This window comes from Acanthopagrus latus, chromosome 15 (assembly GCF_904848185.1).
Source record: "Acanthopagrus latus isolate v.2019 chromosome 15, fAcaLat1.1, whole genome shotgun sequence".
Classification (NCBI taxonomy): Eukaryota; Metazoa; Chordata; class Actinopteri; order Spariformes; family Sparidae; genus Acanthopagrus; species Acanthopagrus latus.
The window spans coordinates 24,519,401-24,543,012 of record NC_051053.1 but is presented as its reverse complement, the minus strand read 5'-3'; the positions used below and the strand labels follow the sequence as shown (position 1 = coordinate 24,543,012).

The 23,612-nt window shown below is 41.1% G+C and overlaps 1 protein-coding gene and 2 long non-coding RNA genes across 3 annotated transcripts in view; 2 read left to right on the top strand and 1 right to left on the bottom strand.

The window, feature by feature from the left end:
* Positions 1-247: 247 nt before the first annotated feature.
* Positions 248-1,657, bottom strand: LOC119034062. The gene is made up of 3 exons (XR_005079465.1): positions 1,485-1,657; positions 1,310-1,387; positions 248-769 (listed from the first exon to the last, which is right to left on the bottom strand). It is a non-coding gene; the product is annotated as an uncharacterized LOC119034062 (long non-coding RNA).
* Positions 1,658-4,241: 2,584 nt separating this feature from the next.
* Positions 4,242-6,260, top strand: LOC119033595. Its single transcript, XR_005079321.1, has 3 exons — positions 4,242-4,383; positions 4,488-4,562; positions 5,713-6,260. It is a non-coding gene; the product is annotated as an uncharacterized LOC119033595 (long non-coding RNA).
* Positions 6,261-6,322: 62 nt separating this feature from the next.
* The window catches only part of bean1 (brain expressed, associated with NEDD4, 1), a 47,308-nt gene continuing 30,018 nt past the window's right edge, over positions 6,323-23,612 (top strand). The window contains exons 1-2 of the mRNA XM_037123903.1: positions 6,323-6,503; positions 15,236-15,355. Coding sequence (XP_036979798.1) covers positions 15,331-15,355 — 25 coding nt within the window. The 5' untranslated portion in view covers positions 6,323-6,503; positions 15,236-15,330. The remainder of the gene's footprint in view (positions 6,504-15,235; positions 15,356-23,612) is intronic.

Genomic DNA, 23,612 nt, shown 5'->3' with positions numbered 1-23,612 from the left:
TTTTCAATTTTTTTTTTATTTTAAAAAACACCAGTGGCTAAAACCATTATATCCAAAGCAGTATAAACCCAAAAACTTAACATACATGAATCGTCATTTCGAGCAGATCTCTGACTCCAGTACGACCACAACACAACTCGTAATGACTCCGTGCGGTCCAGCATCCAAACCCTTGATATTTTCTCATATTTCCTCTATGGTTACACTCTCTTAATACCGCCTAATCAGGAACAGGGATGCTCTCAAAAAAAAAAAAAAAAAAGGCTTTCACCGAGTCCTGTGAGCTGCACCGACACCGAGCTCGCTCTGTCATCAGTTATTCAGGCGAGGAGGATGGCTGCGAGATGTGACGGATGTCTGCAGGAAGGAGTGAGACTGAAAGGAAGGATGAAGATGGCGATCGAGAGAAAGAGAGCGGCACGCTTCCATCTCAGCCTCCCTCCTCCCTCCCTCAACCTCGGCTCAACTTTGTTCTACTTGTGGCGGAGGATGGGACGGGACCAGCTGGCGGCAACAGGCTAAACATTGCGTTAAACTAGAAAAACCAGACTATTAAACTGAGACGTGCTTTATCCTCGAACACGATTACATGGAGACTGAAAATGGATAATCCTTTGAAGCCTGATCAAAGAAAGTCTGAATTTTGAAGTGGGCTGCAGTGTGTGTTTACATGTAGAAGGAGTCTCTATGGGTAGCTGTTTACATGACCACAGCATGTAATCCAGTTAGAGAATATTCTGTGACGTGTCGCGAGGAGTTATGCTCGTTTCTGTTAGAAAAAAACAGGACAGATGACTGTGAGAGAGAAGCGCTGCTACTGTACCTGCGCAGAAACACACACATTTGAAGTGTTACACACACATATCTTGTGTTTTTGTGTTAAGATGTTTGGCACATGCAGGTTTTTAGGGAACATTTTTCCATCCTTCTGTTGCTCACTACCTGATCTGACCGTGCTCATATCAGCAGTTAGCAGTTCAGGTCAGGAAGACATCTTGTTTCTGAGTTTGTCTCTACAAACTTGATCTGGCCGTGGATCAACAATCTTATTTCCTTTCATGACAAACTCAAATGGAAACTTTAATTCCCTAACAATTCCCTCCACCTCCCAAAATGAAAGTCAGGCCATGAAAAACCTCATGTAAATGTGACGTCACTCATATTGTAGAAATGCGAATATGGTGCAGAAGCTCATTACACGTTCAAATGTGAACAGCAGCAATGTGTTTTCTACAAACAATTATGAACATTTTATTCCAGCGACTGAACCCTTACAACCTTAAAAAACTACAAGATAAAATAGTCTTACCTTGAGACTTTATCACTGATAGACTTCTCAGTTCATCCTGTCTGATCCTTGGTGTTGATACACCGTTCTGGACCGCTGCTGGGATGTTGTGTCATAAGGCCGCAATTAATACTAACATATAAATTAACCTTGTACATTTGACCTTAATTTTTTCTCTGTGAGTTGCACAAATAACCTTGAGTTTCCTCTTTATGTGAAGCTGCAGCCATGACAAAAAAAAATGATCTTGAAGAAAAAATATTAAAAGGGGAAAGCAGGAAAAAATATCATTTTGCACACTGTAAAGAGAAATTTCTGTTTTTATGGACCATTACAGTAAATGCAAAACTCTTGATGTCTTTGAATAATTCGATGCACATTTCCCGATGATTACACAGAGCTCAGGATCTGTGGAGATGTCGGAACCCTAACAAGAAGTCAGAACAGGTTTCAGTGAGTTCAAAAACAAGAATCCAGGTTTCTAGAACTGACTGACGGTTCTGGAGACTAAATTCAGTTCATCATGAGGAATGTCTCCCATTGTCAGAGACGAAACTGATGTTGTTTCTGAAACCTGCCAACTCGTCTCCTCGCCCACATCCTTCGATAAAATCTCATAAATAAAATCTGGCTGTCTATTGTTATTGCAGGAGGAGGAAAACTGTTTTCTTTGGGTTGTCTGTGCAAATATGTCGCTGCGGTGTAACACAAACATCTGCAGACTAAACACTGTGGCACACGGCGGTTCTGGCCTCACGCTGTGGATCAGGATTTTGGCCTCTTTTGTTCCACGTCCTCCGTCGGCCTGTAAAGCAGATGTGGTTTTGTCTCTGTCAGTGGCAGATGTAAAGCCGTGGCATGTAGCTACAAAGGTGGCATCGCCAGATATCGGGGGTTCAGTTCCCTATGCGTACGTCAGCGGCAGAGCAGGATTACTCAAACATACCGGTGCCCCCCTCCCCACGTATGGATGCCCGCTGGAAACAGGCCTGGTCCTCATTCCCGGGTTTGAAAAGCACCGCAGTCAACCATCACAAAAGCAAAGCTGCATCAAACATCCCACTGACACACTGACAAACAAACGTGAGTTCAAACCCACCGATGGAAGAGCAGGAGCTGCTGCAGATGGAGGACTGACGATGAGTGTTTGTTGGAAGCTGTTTGGGGGAAAATGAAGACATGCTCGGCTAACTAATCAGCTGGGACGTGTTGTGGTTTCCTGCTACAACGCTGCAGACGGATTACTGTAATGTCAAGTGAGACATACACACAGAGGGTGATTTCAGCAACGGCTGCCGCTGTAGATGTTTGACTAACGTCCTGCCTGTGTACGGTGAACACAACAACGTGAAGAGGAGGATATCCCCTTTCCTCATCCTCTTTGTTTGCTTTGTGTAGCGAAGCATTAGGACAGAAAACATCTGTATCCAGCGTGAGGAGTCTTGGAAGGTTCAGAGCCGGCGGTCTGAAGCCTCATGATCTCTAATTTAAGGGCCAAATAACACAAACACCTCGATGTGAATACAAATCATTTATCCGATCTGATGAGATTTACATGAAGGTATGTGGTTAATGTTGATGCTCAAGCTGTTTTATAATCCATTTTAATAAAGACAAATTTAAAAACTTCCAACAGTTTCCTGACAAGAAGTGACTATTTTGTCATCCACCACCTTCAGTAAGATGCTGAAGTGTTTGTGAGTTTTACTTTGTGGCTATGAATTGCTAACTATCATCTCTGATCATCATTATACTCACCATAAAATTGGATAACAGATCATGTATGAACCAACAAAAAGAGCAGACAGCACCACCTGAAAACAAACTGGCAGCTGGCTTAAAAACTGGCAATGCTCTGTCGCCACCCTGTGGATGAAAACATCAAGTACATGATGTATTTCAATACATGCTGTGTAATGTATTTTCCTTAAAGCGATCAGGTCGTGGAGTTGGTGGCATCGACATGAAGAGTCAGTATGAGACTCAACGATCACCATTCTTCTCCAGGAAACTGCAGATTGATGCTTTTATGATCTGAAAAATACAGATAAATAAATAATGTTTATTCAATTTCATGTAACAAGGCAGCAAGTAAATGCTTCCAGATGTTTCTTCTGTTTATAAAAATTGTATCTTTTCATAATCAATCTGTATCGTTGTGATGGATGTTGCTCTTTAAGTGAGCACCTTCATACAGGTCGATATACAAAACTGATGGAAAAAGCAATTAAATCATTTTTATGCGCTAATCTCAACTCTCATTTCAAGTTTTGTCAAAGTATCTGATTGATACGACCACAAATTTTGATAAAAATGAAAATCTAATAAAATTAAACTTCCATAAAATCAGTTTAGAGATTATGAAACCCTCTTTTTTCCTTCCAAACTTGTTGGATAAAGTCTAGATGTGAAACGTGGTGTAGTTCATGAAAGATCAAGAATTTGCAGACACTTTTTTAAAGAATGGTCAAATTTGAGAAAAAGTGACGCTCCTCTGTGTCTGAATTTAAATGTGTTAAAAAATGCACATTTTGTCTTTTTTCTCCACTTTGTTAACTAGTTTAACAATTGAAAAAGAAACATTATAAATACAAAAGTTCAGGAATAAAAAATGAAACAGTAAATCTTTTAATCTCAGAAGCAGGTTGTCAGTTTGATTCCCATAATCCTACTCTGCTTTAAGAGCCTGTGTGAAACTGTTTAACAAAATAAGAGTATATCTGTAACTAACTAATGAACTGGATAATAAAAACATGATCAAATTCCAAAATGGAGGTATTTAAATAGAGTCCCAGTGGAAAAAAAGGCGAGTAAATCACTTTTTACAGGATTTTTAACACAGTTTGTCAAACTAACCGACTTGTTTTCGCAGCTCAGCACCTAAACAGCTGTTTTCCATTCAGGCTGATTTGCACTTCACACACTGATTTCACCAGACGCCATGAACTTTTACTGTGAAGGCAGTTTAGACATTTAGACATGTTGTCTTGTGGAAGCAGAGAAAGCTCAGGTGTTACAAAACTGACAACAACAACGAGCTCCGAAGCAGCTGATTGTTAATTCAGCCGTCATTCGCGTGATTATTTCTGACTGAGGTAAGAGTTCCTCTGGGAATAAAAAAGCTTTTTATATGAAGCCGACAGGAAAGTGATGGAGATGTCAGCTGAATATTCAGCTCAGACACCTGTGTGGATTACAGTTCAGTGTGGAAATCACCTGTTTGGAGTTGTCGACAGCCTCCGTCCACCAGAATCAGCTCCCTGTGAGTCAGGAGGTAAGTTAATGTCAGGCAGGAATGAAGTTGTTGGACGAGGTTGAGGTCAAGACTTCTTCTAACCGAACAAAATGACTTATTTGTTTTCCAAATTTGTGTATATTGAGATTGTCGTGTTGAGACAGGAGCAGGCCACACAGGAAAAAACACACCATCGACAAATATTCCAGTATTTGTTGACGATTTGCCTCATTTCAGCTCAGATTACTGACAGGTTCAAATTTGTACATAGGCTACAAATCATACTTACATTTGTACAAAAAAAAATCACTTTCACGTTACATTTTTGTGACCTGACTTTCATCTGAGGAGCTGGAGTGGATGGTGGTGAAGTTGACTTCAGTTTGAGATTGTTTCAACATGTGTTAAGTTGGACACGTCGGGACATTTCCATCCTTTAACTAACGAGACCTCGAGACAACACGGAGAAAGGTTGACCGTCTCCATCCGGCGATCAGAACAGGTCTTTCAGGCCAGCAAATTATGTTTTTCTGACCCTGACCAAGTGGTTTTTATGCCTGAACCCTAACCAGAACTAAAGAACAGCATTATGACAAGAAAGAAACAGAAAATTCATCCTAAATAAAACGTATCTGTGTTTTTTACAGAAACATACTAAGCCAACATTTAGTCTGGTGAGCAGGTTTGGACTCGAGTCACTGTCACTGACTGTTTTGATCACTTTAAACTTGACTTGACGTAAAATAAATTACTTGAAACTTAAAATGGACGCAGAAGCTTAAGACTTTCAGACTCAAACCCTGATGACTGAAATTACTTTTTGGTCTTGATTTAATATTTTCAGTTTTGCTTTGCTTTTGTCATTTTTTAGCTGGAGTTTCAGCATTTCAATGTTTTTCACTGTTTATGAATTTATTTGATTAGATTTACCTCACTGAATGTAATTATGATTATATCATTTTCAGACACTTAACTTGACTCAACCTCTCATTTTATTTGACTTTCCCGACAGACTTGCTTGACTTGAGTCACATGTCTGTCTTTTGGTGTCGCTGCATTATCAGAACTTTCCGAACCAAACAATAATAACAAGATAATGCTGGCGGTTTTTTTTTGTTTAAGCTGATAATGTAATTCCTCCAGCTCAGTGACTCGCAGCACATTAACTCGTTGTCCTAATTTCTCGCAGCGTCGCGCTTTTTTTTTGTTTTTTTTGTTTTTTTGGTGAGGGATTTCCTGGCTGGCTGTCTCTCCACCGGCACATTCTGCCTTTGCCCTGGATGATGCGCTCCTCTTCCCGAGCATGACACACTTACTGGGCTGCAGAGCCGAGCCACGGGACAGAGACACGGCGAGGAGGAGCGAGCCGTGAGGACAGAGTCACACGAAGGAGAGGAAGAGGAAGATGATGATGATGATGATGAGGAGGAGAAGCAGATGAGAGCTCATAATGATGATATCGACGTAGAGAAGGAAGGGAAACAAATCTGTGCGGGGAGGAGGATGCTGAGAGTGATGATGATGATGATGATGATGATGATGGTGGTGCTGTGAGGACGGGACCTGCTCGGAGGAGAGAAGGTGGATGCTGCTGCCGCTCGGACGCTTCTTCTTCTTCTTCTTCTTCTTCTTTATCTTCTTCCTGTTCTCCTTCTGCTCAGTGTTGATCATCGTGCGGGGAAAATCTCGGGTATCAGCGAGAGTTTAACGAAGCGCTATTCTGAGGAGGTGGGCCAAGTCCCGAGAGAGGGAGGGAGGGAGGGAGGGAGGAGAGAGGAGGAGGGAGGGAGAGAGAGAGAGAGAGAGAGAGAGAGAGAGAGAGAGAGAGAGAGAGAGAGAGAGAGGACCTCCGGACTGGCTGATCTGTGGGCTGCTGCTGCTGCTGCTGCTGCTGCTGTCAGTGATGTGAGGCGACATTCAGGAGCTGATGAGCGTCCTGCTGCCTGCATGTGGAGGACACACATTTCTACATCTTTGCAGGTAAGCGTCTCTCTCTCCTCCCTCTCTCTTCCCTCTCTCTCTCCTTCCAGCCCTCATCAGAACTCTTCCTCTCTGCTGATCACTATACATCCTGTATATCCACACTACACAGTAGATATAGAGAGTTACTGGGAGGTATGGCTGTGTCTCTTCATCAGTGAGCTCACGCTGACACTGTCTTCGTAGTATTTTTCACCTCCTACAGTATCACAGTCGTGTTATGTAATATCCCAGTAGATGCACAGACACAGTGACTATTGTTACACTGTGAAGTTTGCAAACCTGATTCACTAGTGGCTGTAAATCTACATTTGACGGCTCACCAATATTGTAAATATCAACTTCCTGAGTTTTGATCTTTTTTCAAAAACTGCATTGTTGACCTTAAAGTATAATTTTGAGGGTTTTTTCCATTTTATTCAACATTTTGGAAGAGAAAATGATACTTTTCACTGTATTTAATGTACGAGGCTGCTGTGATTATTACATTTACTTTGGTTAAAATGACCTCATCATGAAAATGCTGCGTCTGCATCAGAGCATCAACAACAATAATCCACACTATAACACTAACAGAGTATTTCACACTTTTACTGATGCTTTAAATATATTTTGATTCATCTGATTTTTACAGTAGGATGTCAGGAGTCGGCAGATTGTGGAAACATCTGACTTTAATGCAAACTTATGTAATATTTCTACCTTAAAGTAACAGCTCTCAAGCTGCGGATCACAGCGTTACATTCATGCTGACGTTAAGTCTTGAGAAACTAACACTGTTGTGACCTACTGAGTTTTGTTTGTAGTTAGCACCTACATTGTGTCTTTATGACAGTGGTGATGCACTCAGGAGACTGTGGAGGGCGCCATATCGCACAAAATGCCAATTTCTATGTAATGTCTCTTTAATACGACCTCCAGCTCAAACGTTACAACATGAAAATGCTGCCAAGGCATTCATGCATCAACAGTAAAAATCCACTTGGAAATAAATAATAACACTAACAAGAGAAAACCTGCTGCATAATGAGATCTTTAACATTTTTACCAACATTTTAAGCACATTTTGCTGCCTGTACTTTTGTACGTATACTTAAGACTTAGACGTGTACTTTTACTTCATGCAGGACGTTCAGATGTGAAAACATACGTCAGAATTCCTGCATTACGACTAATTATGCTCTGGTTTAGGAGCATTACTTTAAAAAATGTATTCCAATACAATTACCAATTACCTGCTGAAAAATGTGGTCAGTAACTTACTGACAGTATTACAACGTTACTTTTCGTTACTTACTACTTTCACAAATAAAGACCAGAGAAAGTAAATATCAATGAGATACATTTTTATTTTAAGGTCCTGTTTGTAAGAAGGTTTCGTTCCGGACAAACACTGATGTTTTTTGGATTGTAGGTTGGTCGTTCGTCGTCCCAGAAGTCGGGAATAAGACTCAAAAATCAACTTTCCAAACAAATAGGACCTTAAATCTTCAGACACAAGTGTGTTTCTGTCAGAACACAAATTTGTGGTTTTCACAGTGTTGTGTGAGATTTGTCTTGTGTGCATATTTCCATGGTTACAGACGAGTATATCATTCATCTTTCAAAACTGTAATCTGTAATCCAGTTACATAATCTTTTATCCATAACTTTAACAGAACGCTTTTTCTGTGTATCCTAATTACGCTGCATGAAATCAATGCAATGTATCTGTGAAGGATCCAAACATTTCTTCCACTGCCTGAATCAACCTGAACACGTTAACGTAGAAACATAATAACAGCAGATGCACACGGGGCAGAACGGGTCAGTGAAGGTTCTGATGAGGATGAAATGTCCGTTGCAATCTCTGTAACACAACAGAACCAGCACACAGCTCAATATAAACACAAACAAACACACTCACTACTTCTAAAGCCGTCCAACAAGAACAACAGCTCCATGTAATTACTAACACTGTTGAGTTATCGCACAGTGTTCATGCACAGGAGATTCACAAAGACATCTTCAGCGGTGAGCGGAAATTAAAAGTAACCTAAAGCAGATTTACTACCAGGTAAAACAAACACACTGTAGCTCCCTATAGGACTGTTGTAGGCGTGTTATAGTGATTTTTGGATATGCTCAACTCTCTCTCTCGCGCTCAGCTTTCCTCCCAGGCTTTCCTCCCACACACTCTAACTCTTGCTTCAGCAGTGGAGTGCAGAAGCTGTACAGTAACAGTAACAGTGCAGAAGGAACACTGGCCAAATGTTTCCGTAGGAGCATCAGCGCGCATGTGATCTGCTAGAGTGTTGGAGTTATGTAAAAAAAAAAAAAAAAGAAAAAGTTATTTAGACCTATAAAGGAGAGGAAATCCAAACAGGTGGAGGTGATGCAACGAAAAAAACAAACAAAAAAAACCCCTTTTAGGTCAAGATAAAAAACAGAACGCATGAACAGGATGATATGAAACTCCCTTGATGCAGCAGGTGTGGTTTTCTGTGTTGTCGTGTTTAAAAAGCCACATTTTCCAGCGTTAACAAGTGCGACTCTTTTCGGCGGCGGAGGTCGACAGTGTGATCTAAAGAGCCTCACAGTGTCGGGGCTGCACACAGTCTTAATGCCGGCTTCCCCAGAGGATATCAAAGCCCTTCCTCGGGTTATCTAAGTGGCTTTCTCTCTCCACTCAGCTATGAAGGTCAGCGCTACAAAAAGCCCTTTGACTTTCATGTGACACTCACTGATTTACACTACATGTTTGACTCTGTACACCGTGACCAATTCAATAAGCTGGAACTGGATGGAAGACTCTGAGATTTAGGGTTTTTTTTTTTAGGACAGTTTTATGATGCTTGTTCAACGTGAATAGTGTCACGTAAAGGATAAAATGTCAGCAGTCAACATTTCTACAAACCACAGATGCATTTTAATTTGTACTCAAAGGCCACGTACCATTTTGATCTTTCCACAAAACATGTCATGTCATGTTCTCATTACATGTGTATGACCTGACTTTCACATTTGGCGGCGGAGGGACCCCAGTTCCTGATTGTGTTTTGACATTTTGAAGCATGAAACCACTGGATTTTTCTGGCAAAGGACGACGGCATTTCATATTTTTAAGACGCTGCGGCGTGTTCTTGTGGGGAAGACTGAATGCATGATCTTCTCCCAACTATTACCAAGTGTTTTTTGTGCCTAAAACAAGAATAAACACAGCATTGTGACTGAAAATTGAACCTAAAGAAATGTGTAAACTTATCTGTAGTTTTGCAGAAATGTAAACCGCTGACATTTCTTCTGGCAGATGGTTTGCATCTGTCTGTTTGCAGATATTTTTTAGGAAATTATTATTTTGGTGTAAACATTCATTTTATTTTGCTGAACCGCTTCTCGGTTCAACTTGGACCTTATTTCGAGCTGAACTTATGGTAGCTGTGCACACAAGCGTCAAAGGACCTACTATAGATACAGACTTTCACTTTTTAACTTGAACCGTTCCATCATTAGTTGTAATGCTGAGCCACCACGTCTCACTGATTAACTCTGATTATCATGAAAAACAAAACTGTAAAGAAAAGACTGAAAAAGAAGTTTGGTTTTTAGAACTAGCACTTTAAATACAGTAAATTCAGATTGCGTGAAACAAGAGATGAAGACTCCTCGCTCCACGAGGACTGAACCCCTGACCTTCTCACTGCGGGGTCGGCTCGGTGACCCGCCTGTTATGGGAATTGGACCCCTGGGCTTTCAGCGATGGCACGGACGCTCTAACCGCGGGTCCCGCCTGCACGGATACAAACACTCGTCAGTGTGATCTCGGTGCCATTGCCAGGACTGACAGGTTGAATGGATGACAGGGCTGTGTGGGCCAAATAGACTGTCAGAGAGAGCTGGGAGGAGATGGATGAGAGGAGGGACGGAGGGACGCGGAGAGAGTATCAGAGAGAGGGAATACCAGGAAGAAAGATGAAGAAATGATGGAGTGCTGTTGTGGCTACAGGCAAAAATGTGACACCCTCAGCTTCTGTGTCTGTGACTGGTCCTGTCCCTCACTCACTCCTTCTGTTCTCTCCCCATCATCGCCTGCTTTCTGTCTAATAACTGCACAGCATCTGCAGCTGTTTCTGCCTTCAGCAGCTGTGTAACACCTTACAAACCTGTTACAGGTGGTGTTTTCAGGCGATTTGAAGCTTTTTAAAGCTGCACTCCTTCCCATTTCATTACTACTTGAAACAAGTCTGTCAGAAATGATGCTCCTTCAAGCTATTCTGAAATGAAATGAAAGGAAAGTGATCTTAAGCTTTAGTTTAATACTTTTGGCAACTAATAACTTCTGGAGTAAGATTTAGGACAGATCGTCTGCATCGACTAAATCGCCAGAATAAATGTTGGAAAAGTTCATTTATGCAGAATCACAGATAGTTTTAACTATAAACAGAAATCTGACCCTTGTGTGACCCATCATGATTTGGCTCAAAGTACGTCTGGAAATGTCTCGACTATTTATGTATAATATCTGTTTTCCTGGCCACAAATGTGTCTGGAAATTGTCCTGAGGTCTCCTTGAATATATCCTGTAGTTTCACTCTTACAAATACTGACACACATGCTTGAACTGTGGTCATTGGTCACCTTGTTGCCAACATCTCCTCCACCTCCTGACATTAAAGTCAGGTAATAAACATGTATTGTAAACATAATATGATGGATATGATGGTAGAAATTCATAAATAATATACAACAGTCGCCATTTCTTTCATTGCTCTCATCTCACTGTCATCTGTTTGTGTTTTGCCTTAACAGTCGTGTCGTCTCATCTCCAGAAATGTTTTGTCCTGCATGCAGACGAGCAGCATGTGAAAATCTAAAGCATGCACAGTGTTTACTCTCCTCTCCCCGTCCGTCCAGTTAGGCTTTTCAGCAGCCTTTCATCTCCAACCAAACTCTCTCTAAGGACATTTATACGTGATTTTGAGAAATTGGCAGTAGCCTCCCTTTGGCAACGATAAGCAATGCAAGTCTGCAGAGAAATGACATCATCTCCAATTTGGAACTGCACTCAAGTCTAAAAAAAAAAAACAAAAACAAAAAAAAAGCTCTGAATCTGCCTGAACAGCCCGTCTCTTATTCTTCCCTGGAAATGAATTAAATGAATTCATGTTCAGTTGTTTGTTTGTTTTTCCACAGTAGTAACTTGTGCTGTATATCAGTGCTGCATGATGGAGGTTTTATTATTGGCTGTTTTGTGTTGTGCAGTTTGCTTCGGGCTGTTTGTTCCAATTCCCAAACTATCAGCCTTTTTGTCTTATCTTTCTTTTATTTTTTTGCTCTCTCCCACTTCCCCTGTCATCGCTAATTTTATCTCTTGCTGGCTGTTTGTCAGTGAGATTTTTTGTTTGAAAAAACTTACTCATACTTTACTGCTTCATCCGCCGGCTCGGAAACAGTAAATCACATACAACTGGGACCTTCTATATGTACTGAGACACAGTTTGTGGTGTTAGCAATCAGCTTACAATGATGCTGTAATTCAGAAGCTGAAATTCCTGAAACGTGTCCTAAAAGCTTCTGTGACAGATACATTTCAGCAAAACTATGGAAACAATGGCCTCAGCTCTTATTTCTACATTACTTCTCATGAAACATCAACAATTATTCGTCAGCAGATATGGATCATTTGTCATTAAAACAACAAGTACAACTAATTAAATAATTATACTTCCCATCACGATTAACGATGCTATCTAAATTTCTTCCTGCAGGATGTTTGCAATTTCGCTAATGAAGTCAAAATGAAAATAAAGGCGCTAAATTTGGAGATTGCAAAAGTTGAAAAAATCTTTCAGCAATTTGTTTTGGTAAACAATCGTCATGTTAAGATACAGTAGGTATCAATACATCAAAAATACAAATGTAAGCATGAAGTCTAATACAAGATGTATTTATGTTTTTCCAACTCTCATTCCTGTAATTTAGAAGTGGTCGGTCACGTTGTGTTGAATTTTCTCACACACTTCTCTGGTTGTAGCTCCTCTACTGTAGCTTCACTTCTTGAAGTTGACAAATATCCTGTGAGTTCTGTTATCACTGTGTGTGTGTGTCGCTCTCTCTCTCTCTCTCTCTCTCACACACACACACACTCTGGTGACAACAACCAACTCTGTGTGTGATTGCGTGTGTGTGTGTGTGTGTGTGTGAGGGAAAGAGATAGTTCAGTCTAGCTGCCAGAGTGTGTTGTCTGTAATATCTGTCTGTGTGTGCAGGGACAGTTATGTAACAATAAAGCAGAATGCATCGTAGGTTCACATGAGTCACACACACACACACACACACACACACACACACACACACACACACACACACACACACACACGCATGCACTGATGCTCCTGTACACACTCTTTGTCAGGACAGGAAGTGAGGGATTAAATTTTAGACAGCAAATTCATGATTTCTCAGAAGTAGAAGGAAGTGCTGCGTGACGTCTCATCGCCGGGACTTGACAGTGACACAGTGTTTGACAGCCAGGTTTTGGGTCGATCCAACCCAACTGGAGTGTCTCTGTCTCTGTTTATAGACTCACATCCTCAACGGTCCTTCATCCCCTCTCATTTGATGGCTTGTGGTGCAGCAGGAGCTGTGGCGTTATTATGGATCTCACTGGTTTTCTTGTGGACCCTCTCTAATTGGTTGTCCTTCATTGCTTTGTTAGCTACGGTCGCTCTGGTTTTGTCTGTTTTTGTGAGCTGTAGTTTACCCAGTAAACACACCGACCTCTTCAACTTCCTTCTCGGCCTTCTGTTGCTCTGCTCAGGGTAACTCCTTCTCCGGAGCCACTCTTTGCTGTCAGAGTGTCTCTGGGCTGTCGGACAGGCTGGATGTCTGCAGGGCTGCAGAGCCGCTGAGTCGCTAACCAGCCCAAAGGCTGCGTCTGCAGCTGTGACAGTCAAAGAGGTCGATGTGTTTACTGGGGAAACCAAATGTCACGACAACCACTGAACATACAGTGAGGAAATGGCACGTAAGCTAGCTGATTCTTGCCTCAGTTCTGCTGTGATTACACTGGAAATTAATCTTTGCCCATTGCCTACCCCCCTCCCTCTGGTTGTCTAGTTGACTACCCAAAAAAACCCCATAAAAAACTCTGTCACGTTTTTTCGATTGGAAAAAATGTTCCTATGAGTTAAACTCTCACTGCTATTCTTGCCCTCTGAAGTGTTGAGGATGGAGCACCAGGATGTTGAAGCTGTCGTGGCTTACATCATTCAAAAGAAAAAAAGCTAATCAGAGGCGAAATACAGGGGTCCTGCACAAAAACATGACCAGGAAGTAGTTAAAGCTACAAATATAAAATCTTAAAAATTAATCTTACTCAGATAAACATATAAAACAACAGGATTATAATCCAACAACAGGTTCTAATACTTATATAAACGCTGATCATTTCTGTTCTGCAAACCACATATATGCTCAGACTTTACATTTTGTTTGGTTCATTTTCTTTTTTGTCGTGCAAACTTTGATCAAACAGTGCTTATTCTGTAGTTACGTTAAGCCTTAACCTAAGCAGACAAAATTCATCAAATTGGGACATGAAGAAATATTAAGTTTCTGACCAACTTTCTCAGCATTTAGTGTTTTCATGTGGTATTATTGTTGCCGCTGCTAAAACAAAGACAACTGGATTGTTTCCATTTTCCTTAGAGTCGCAGCTACCAACAACACTAGAGACAGACAAACTGAGTTCATTTATTTTATTTTCGTCCATAACGGACTTGTGAAAGCAGATAGAAATGTTGCCCGGGCGCCTTCATTTTCCCAGGAGACGACATTTCATGATGAAAGTGAGGTTTATAGGGAACCAGTCTAAACACAGATGGTGTTATTATTCTACAGCCATCAGTGCAAACAACATTTACTTCATACTGATGCATTAAAACAAAACACTCGTCTATTACCCGTTAAAATACACATATGAACATCACCACCACTTGCCTGCAAGAAAGGAAGGTTGCTTTAAAATGCATTCAAGTGGGCAGACCTTTGTTTACATGTGTAGTTTCTCGTTAGGTGTGTTTATGGTCTGAACTGCTGATTACACTTTGATGACAATAGTATTTATTACCGTCTTCATTATATTTATTATTACTGTCCATTTTTATAGCAGCAGTTCTGATATTACAACCTTGTAGTAAAGTAGTTTTTGCATGTGTGTGTGTGTGTGTGTGTGTGTGTGTGTGTGTGTGTGTGTGTGTGTGTGGGGTTCAGGTATTGATTGGAACATTTGAACCCTGTGGCCATGTTCCGGAAAGAGCAATGAACACACACGTACAAACCACACACACACACACACATATATATTCACACACAGGGTGGCGTGGGTGGCCACTTGACTGCCTCTCACACACACACGCACACGCACACACACAACACAATGCAACACACACATACACACACATTGCCTGGGGCTTTATAAACAGCCGGGCTTGGAGGTTGTGACTCGCACATCAGTCTCCCTCCTCCTCCTCCTCCTCCTCCTCCTCCTCCTCTCACTCTCCTGGTAGAACAACACAGCTTCTCTCACCCTCTTCATTTATCCCTCTCGTTCTTCATCAGCCTGTTTTCTTTTTTCGATTCCTTCCTCTCTTTTTGACCCGCTGGGCACATTGTCTTCTCTCGCTAACGTGCCGTCCTGCCCCACCTCCCTCCCCTCTCTCTCTCTCTCTCTCTCTCTCTTCATCCTGTAGCTACATGTACAGCAGCACTGTGTGGTGGAGACCAGTTGAAGTTGGCTTCCTGCCTGTTGAGATGTGCCAATAGGAAACACTGTGAACAGGGGTTCATGCTGATGAAATTGATCTGCTCAGGTAAGAAACGTGACTCTTCTTCTTCTTCTTCTTCTGCCTTGTGCTTCTGTGCTTTAATTAGTCCCTTGGTACTGGAGTGTTGTTTGTTGTGTCGACACCAGGAGCGTAAACAAGATTCTTGGATTGTAACTTAGGCTAGGATGGTGAAAATAGAAATATATGTGTCTGTATTAACTTTCATTTACTATTCAAATTTAAGATTAACAAGACATCACATTTATACCAGATGCAATCGGGTTTTTATTTGCTTGTATATAGATAAAGTTTGACCAAACATCCTTCAGAGTTAAACCAATATAATTTCTTATAACTTATAAACACTTAAGCTCTATGTTCTATAAAGGTCCTTGTAAAAAGCTTTGGCTAATAGACTCTTTTAAGTCTTACTGACATTAATAAGACTGTATAAACTTGAAAAATAGCATCATTTAATAAGATTTCTGCATGACATGTAGTTATTAAAGGGGCTAACCATGTAGTAATGGCTTTTTTAGAAGTTGCAAGGTCAGTTATTTGTCATTATGCAACAAAAAAACACAAATTAAAGAACAAGTATAATGTTATTAATCTGGAAATATGCCTGTCAGCAAAACATATATGCAAAATATATAAAATTATTGGCCGTATGTGAGCAGATTGTAACATGACGGGAAAATGAGACCTTCTCCGTCTCGCTTCATCGCTTATACAACTACACTACACCTACTGTTTAAGCTGTTTGACTGTTGGACTGTGGATTTCTTTGTGAAGGACTCAAAAACTGTTTAAATGATGTGACTTTATTTCCGTTATCGAGCACCTCCTCTAGCATCCTCTCTCCGCTAACATCAACTTACTGGCGTCCAGCACAACACAGAAGTTTCAGTGAGCCAACTCACATACCTGCCTCTGTTAAACAGTCACTCAGCTTGTTGTTGTTGCTTTTAAGAAAATAGTACATACTTTATTTATTATTCATTATTAGCAATTAGCACTTAAGTTAGCACTTATTCACAGTTGACTATGCTACTTAGCAGCTGCTGGAGATTTTATTAAGCTGTTAATATTAATGATTGATCAACAAGTGTCTTATAAGTGCTTGAATAGCTCATTTAATCTGACAACAGATACGTTTATGATGCTGTAATACAGAATCAACACCAGTATATAGTCTTATTAATGTTAATAAGCATCTTATAAGGACTTACCTCCTTATTAAAGCTTATAACAAGAGACCTTCAATATAAAATGTTACTGGAAAAAGTCTCAAGGCACTTTAAATCCACAGATTGACATATGTGACATGTTTCAGATAAATACAGAAAGAAGATCAATGTTTATAACCACAATGATGCAACACTTTATACAGATTACCCACAATATCACATTGTCAATTTGTTATTGATTTCCCAGTCTTGGTCATGTTTGACAGTTTTTGAGTCCCTGCTGGTCTGAAAATGTCCAATAATTTCCAAGATTATTATGTCTAAATGAATTTTTATCAGCATCGATGGGTTTCTGGCAGCGTCGCTACAAAATTAGTGCCCGAAGCGGCTTTTAAAATATCTGTCAGTCTTTGATTTCTATCCAATTGTAACTGTCATCTTTGTCAGTGGAGCCCAGCGGTTAAGAGGAAATCTGACAATATGATTGTCAGCAAAAAAAAACCACTTTCAGTTCCCCTGCAATAATTCTGGAACGAGGTGTGTCGTGTCTGCTCCTCTCTGGTATATTTCTGATTTGTTGCTGTTGTGGGTATCCTTTGTTTATTTTTAGCCGGATTACAGGTTGAGCTTTAAAAACTCCAGAGAACAAGGTAGACATATTTATGGAAGCCTCCCTTCTCAATAAAAGATGAATCGCTGGCTTATGCAACAGCTCCTGACCGGAGCCAGGGAAGAGCCGAGGAGGGAAGGAAGGAAGGGAGGAACAGATGGATGGTGAACAGACGGATGGCCGAACATATGGATTGATAGATGGATGGATGGATGGATGACTTTTATGGATGTGTGTTTTCCTGTCACGGTTGCCCTCCAAGAAAACCGTCAATACTTCCCTCCTCTGTCTGACTCCCATGCATCTCTCAGACGTTCCCTCTATCTGACTGTCCGTCCTTTTGACACTCTCTTTATATCCGTTTCTCCTTCTCTCTCCATCTCCCACCTTTTTATGTCTCCCTCGTCCTCTCTCCTCTCGACTCTCTCCCACTTTCTCCTCACCCTCTCTGATCTATTATTCACATCCCCTCTCTGACTCTTTCTTTCTTTCCCATGACACCTGAAATCCCTCCGTCCGCTGCAGGGCGTTTAGACCTCCAACCAAAAGTGCTTCCCTCTCAGGAAAAGGAATAGGATGATGAATAAAAGAACAGAGCAAAGAGACAGATAAAAAGCTTCGGGATGGGCAGCTCTATAGATACGTCTCTCACCGTGCGAGCTCATTGTATAGGTTGACATTTAACACAGTCCTGTGTGTAATCCTTCTCAAAGACCGGTTCAAGCCACGTTAGATTCACTGAGGTCGAGGGAAAGTGGAAATATTCCTCCTCGTTAATGTTTAGTTTTCTGATGTTGTGTGATATCAGCAGGTGATGATATTCCACAAGTTGTTTATTCATTACCTCAGTTGTTTTACCTGCTTTTCAGTTCATTGTTTTAAATGTATCATCATTCTACATCACTTAACTCGAATAAAGACACTTTAGCCTCCACAAAATCAAAAAGCTGTACAAGCCAAAAGGAAATATGGTCTAAAATCATATCAAGGGTGTCGTTATTATAGGTGTGTGTGTGTGTGTGTGTGTGTGTGTGTGTGTGTGTATCAGGTGTGTTGCATTGTGGTTACTGTACTGAGACGTTGTGTAAAACAGAAAACAAAATGGAATGTGATCATCTGCTAATCATTTTTGACAGGAAATCAATTGAAACCATACAAAGACAGTATATTTTAATGTTTTCTCTCAGCCTCATTGATTCTTGTAAATCAGCGTAATCTTTCACACTGTGAAACACATGGTCGTATAAAAGATGTCACTACCTGGGCTTTTATTTATGTTTTTAAAAAGCGCGACGACTTTTCTGAAAAATGTGGTTGTAAATCAATCAGGAGAGAAAAGATGGAAGAGTTTGTTAACAAGGCGACTGGACGTGTTTCAGTCATTCATATTTTGGACATCGTATCGTGTGCACAACAGGAAAAAAGATGAAGAGGTGCAATAAATGTTATATATAATACATTTACAGTATAATACATTTTTTTACCATTACTGTTGAGACCCCTGGAGATGTGGACTTGAGTGCGGTGAGTGCAGTTCGTGTCGACTGGGAAAGTTTAGGTGACGAGTTTTAAAAGCTTGACGTCAGTGAGACAATCGGCGTACAGAGATCGTGGCTTAATCGAATCGGTTGGACTGACATGTGTGAACTCCCTCAGTCAGCTGATTGAGTTGGAAGCAGGGAAGGACAAGAGCAAGAAGAAATTAAGTTAAAAGAATAAGCAAGAAGAGGCTGATTGAACTTTCACTAAGCCTCAGTATTCTGACTTCTACAGGACTCAAAAACTGAAGTTCAAGTTAAAGACTTTTGACTTTGTCCTCTCCAACTTCAACAAGTTGCAAAACACCTTGAAAAGCAGAAAAACACAAACAACCTATGAGGAGAAATCTAACAGTGCTGGTGGAAAGAGAAGGAGGTCATCGCTGTGGAAATATTTTGTTGTTGTTACTTTAAATGTGTTTATTATGGTTTTTAGATGTGAATCTGAAGCTTTCTGAGCTCTGAACTTCTCCCGATCCTGAATTTTTACCCCAAGATCAAGACAGTTTGAATCACCTGAAGCAAGGTTGTGTTATATCAAAAAAAGCAATCAGTTGACAAGAGTTGAAGCTCTTCTGGGTGATATTGCTGTGAGTGAAGGAGGCTGACGTGCAACACATGGCAGCTGTTTGTGCCCCAGGGTTGCTGCGATGCCCCAGAGAAGGACATCCAGTCCCCAACTGGCAGCATAAACATCCACATCTGCCTCCAGTTTCTGAAAGTCACTCAGTAAAAGTATAGTTTTTTTTTAAATTTCAGAGGCGTTTCTCTGTTTTGTTCAGATATTTTCTTCCAGCAACCGTTGTGTACCTGTTGTGTAACAGTCCAATACACAACTCAGGTCATGACCTTGATGAATAGCAGATGTGAAAGTCTCATCAGAAGTAATAGATTATTCAAACAAATGAGTATTCACGTTCGTTCCATATACATGATTGTTGAAATGGCCTGTGTGTGTGTGTGTGTGTGTGTGTGTGTGTGTGTGTGTGTGTGTGTGTGTGTCACGCTCTCGTGCCACAGCAGAAGATAAAGGCTAAACACAATCTTCATATTAGAGCGTTGGCATGTGCGTGCATCAGATGAGGCCAGATCTGAAATGGAATCTCTTTCTGTTCCCCCTCGCTGCACACATCTTCCATCCATCTATCAGCGCTGCGCCGCGACGCCTCGCCTTTCCCGCCACCGAGCCATCAATCATCGCATTCCCCGCGCCCGCATGGAAATGGGAGGGAAAACTTCATTTAACGGCATTTTACCTTCTCATCTCATCTAACCTCTCTCTCTCTCTTTGTCCGTCTGTCCGTCCACCTGTCCGTCCCGTCCGACCGGCGCTTGCGTCCAATCAAGTCACAGTGTAAGGTCGTTTATTTAAATCTATTTAAATGGATATGAGGCGCGTGCATATGTGGGGAGATTTCACGGCCCAGCAGGTCAGCAAATACCAAGGCTGTTCCACCTCGCTAAGCCCCCCGCCAGGGCCCATAGACAATTAATACACACACCAGGTGGTCAAGTTTGAGTGTGTGTGTCTGTCTACAAGAAAAAAAGGTATATTTCTATCTATCTATCTATCTATCTATCTATCTATCTATCTATCTATCTATCTATCTATCTATCTATCTATCTATCTATCTATCTATCTATCTATCTATCTATCTATCTATCTATCTATCTATCTATCTATCTATCTATCTATCTATCCATCCCTGCCTGAAGAAGCAGGGGAGAGGGTTGATGAAGCGTGGGTGCAATCAAAAGAACAAAAGATTGTGATATAAAGATGAAACAAGGGGAAAGCGGTGGACAGGAGCAAGGTACAGTATAGGAAGTGAAATGTGCGTCCTGGGGGGGTGAAATGGTATCACTCTCCGGGGGGAAGTTGGAGGAAAGAGAAGAGCGGAGAGAGAAATTGAGGGAGGTGACTTGGAACGTTTGAGAGAATAAGAAAAGGGGGGAGGGAAAGAGGGATGGAGGGAGGGAGGAAGGAGAAGTGAAGGGTAGATGTCTCTGCTAATGTCTTTGGTGCCAATATTGACTAACGCCGGCTCCCTTTGACTTCAGTCCACTCGCTGCATCCTCCTCTCCAGTTCATTAGCTCTGTCATTTGGAAATGGACGTATTGGCTCAACTGTTCAATGTCATCATGGATGGATGGATGGATGGATGGATGGATGGAGTATCAAACATTAAAGGCCTATACAACTTAATTTTGTTAACTACTAAATCACATGTACTTACAAACAGAATTACCGATGATTTTTCCAGCTTTCCGATAAAACATACAGTAAGCAATCTATTTAATTTGATAAATGCATTTTCATTCCTTCGGAGCAGCACCAGTACCTTGGAAAATGTAACACAATCAGTGGTTAGTAGATCCTTCTATGGTACATCCTGATGCTGGCAGGAAGTTTCTAGTCCAAGGAATAAAAGGTTGGCATCATACCTTTCTGCTCACTGTTACATTACATTTGTGTGTTTTATACGTGTGATATCAACATTTTGACATGTCTATCTAATATGGTTCATTGCATGTACATGAGCAGATTTTCCCCAGGCGGACTTGGGGACGAAAAGCAACAAAAGACCATTTCGACGCCACTAGCTTCCAATTTAATGCAAGAAACTTGGATAGAAAATTAAGCGACCCTTAAGACATTTTCCAGCGGGCATGTCGTACTGATCCTGGCTATTCTGGAACATTTATGTATGTGCCAAGTATATATTTTTGACCAAAGTGGACAGAAGCCGCGTCTTGCTGCATGAAGTCAGACACAGGAACATCATGCAGCACTCGGTGTTTAGTGCAAAGTTAGGAAGTAGTTTCCACAGCAGCAAGGCTGAGATCTGACTTTCATGAGACCTGTTGACATCCTCGACAGTGAGGCCTGCCGGGTTCTGCATTAACATTTTTGGCCACCGATCAAGTGACGAGTGAACGTTCAACTGAATGTAGCAGCCGCGCAATAGATCACCATTGTTTTTTTTTGGATAATATGTGACTCAAGCTGACCGGTCGCTTGGACATTTTGGCCGGTGGGTGATGCTCATCTTGTCCTCTGACTGGGTGTTTGAGCTTGTGCAGCAATAACTCCCCAAAGTTCAATAATTGATGAGGGAAAAAAGTCAAATCAATGCATTTATTCGATCGCTCTGATGGATTGGGTCAAGCTAGTTTAATGTCTGTGCAAAGTGAATCACGCGGCTGCCTGGAGGAAAGAAATCAAACCAAATCTTGCATGAAAATAAGCTAAAAATGCTCCTTTAGTTTGGTGCCCGATTCATGAATTAATCAGTAATTCATACACAGATTGATTTATAGAAGTAGAAGGATAAAACGATAATAACTTAATATTTAATAAAGCTTTTTCAGTGTGAATAATTTGGAAATGGATGGACGGACAGATTGATAGAGCAGATGGAAAAAAATCAAATCAGAATGGAAGAATGAATAGTAAAGGAGAGAAGACAGATGACAGATTGGCTCTTTACAATATTGCGATGTCAATAATGTCATCTACAGCATGTTACGCAACATGTGCGATGCATAAATGTGTGTTTGTGAAATGTGTGTGTGTGTGTGTGTGTGTGTGTGTCTGTGTGCCCAGAGGGGAGAAGGCTACACGGGTGTGTGTGTGTGTGTGTGTGTGTGTGTGTGTGTGTGTGTGTGTGTGTGTGTGTGTGTGTGTGTGTGTGTGTGCAGCAGCTGTTTTAACATGATTAAACATCGTCTCTTCCTCCCCTCTACACCTCTATTTCATCATCTCCGCCGTTTTCTCACCAGTCATTATCCCCTACGCAGCACTTCTGAGAACGAAGGAGGGAGAAGGAGAGAAAGAAAGAAAGAAAGAAAGAAAGAAAAGGGGGGTGAGCAAAAAGGGCAAGAGCCTCACAGGGAATCACACATAGAAAGGCAAAGAAAGAGAGAGTGAGTGGCGAGGGAAGGTCAGGGAGAGAAAAGAGATCACAGTCTTATAATTCAAAAGAAAGAGGGGCTGTGTGAAACTGTGATGTGATGTTTGGACTATTTTGGCTTTTATTCATCAGATTGCTCCAGTTGCCTTGAGCCACCGGCACATACTGGATCGGGGCGTAATCCTCCTTCACTGACCTGACAGACGAACAGAAACACATTCAGGCAGACTGAATCCGATCGGTGTGTGTGTGTGTGTGTGTGTGTTTAATCCTTCTCCTTTGTTACCGGACAGATTGACGGACAATAGTTTCCTGATTTGAAACAAACTCTGCGAAAGCCAGAACATTTACAGTAGCCGAACATTTTCGTATCAGAATAACTCGAATTTTAAAAACCAAGTTTGTGCAGGTCTGCGTGTGGCAGACACCTTCTGCCTCCACGTCTTTTCCTTATTTAAATGTCAAATCAATCTCTCAGCTTTTAAGCGTCTAGTCAGGCCAAGAAAGGTGATAATGTGGTTAGAGAGATTATTGTGTAACAGGAAAGGCATCAGCCAAAAGGTCGCTTTTCTGCTCAGTCGTTTCTTCCACCTCTTTTTTTTTTTTATATATATATAAATGTAAATCACCGAGCCGTTTCTGTAAGTGAGGATAAGTGACCGGATGAGTGTATCAGGAGGAAGGAGAAGTCATTGTGTCTGTTCTCCTTCATGTTGTTCTTAGTTCTTACATAACTAATAACCCGATCTACAATCGACTGCAGAAGTTCTATAATAAGATCTAAATTGTCTTGTTTTGGTAATAGCTCGGTTTTAGCTGAATGATATAGATTGATGATACACACAGTGGGAAAAAAACATGAAGTCAGTTGTGGGTGGTGGTGAAACAGCTCCAAAATATCCAGAGATATTTCCTTTTTGTGTACAAGTGGCAAGGTGCGCTGGTATTTTTGTTTGCTAGCTGCTAAAAGAGCACCATGATCGCTTGTCTGCTTGTTTATGTGTTTTTAGTGATGATGGCGTTAATCGCAGCATGCTGTCAAGGGCAGC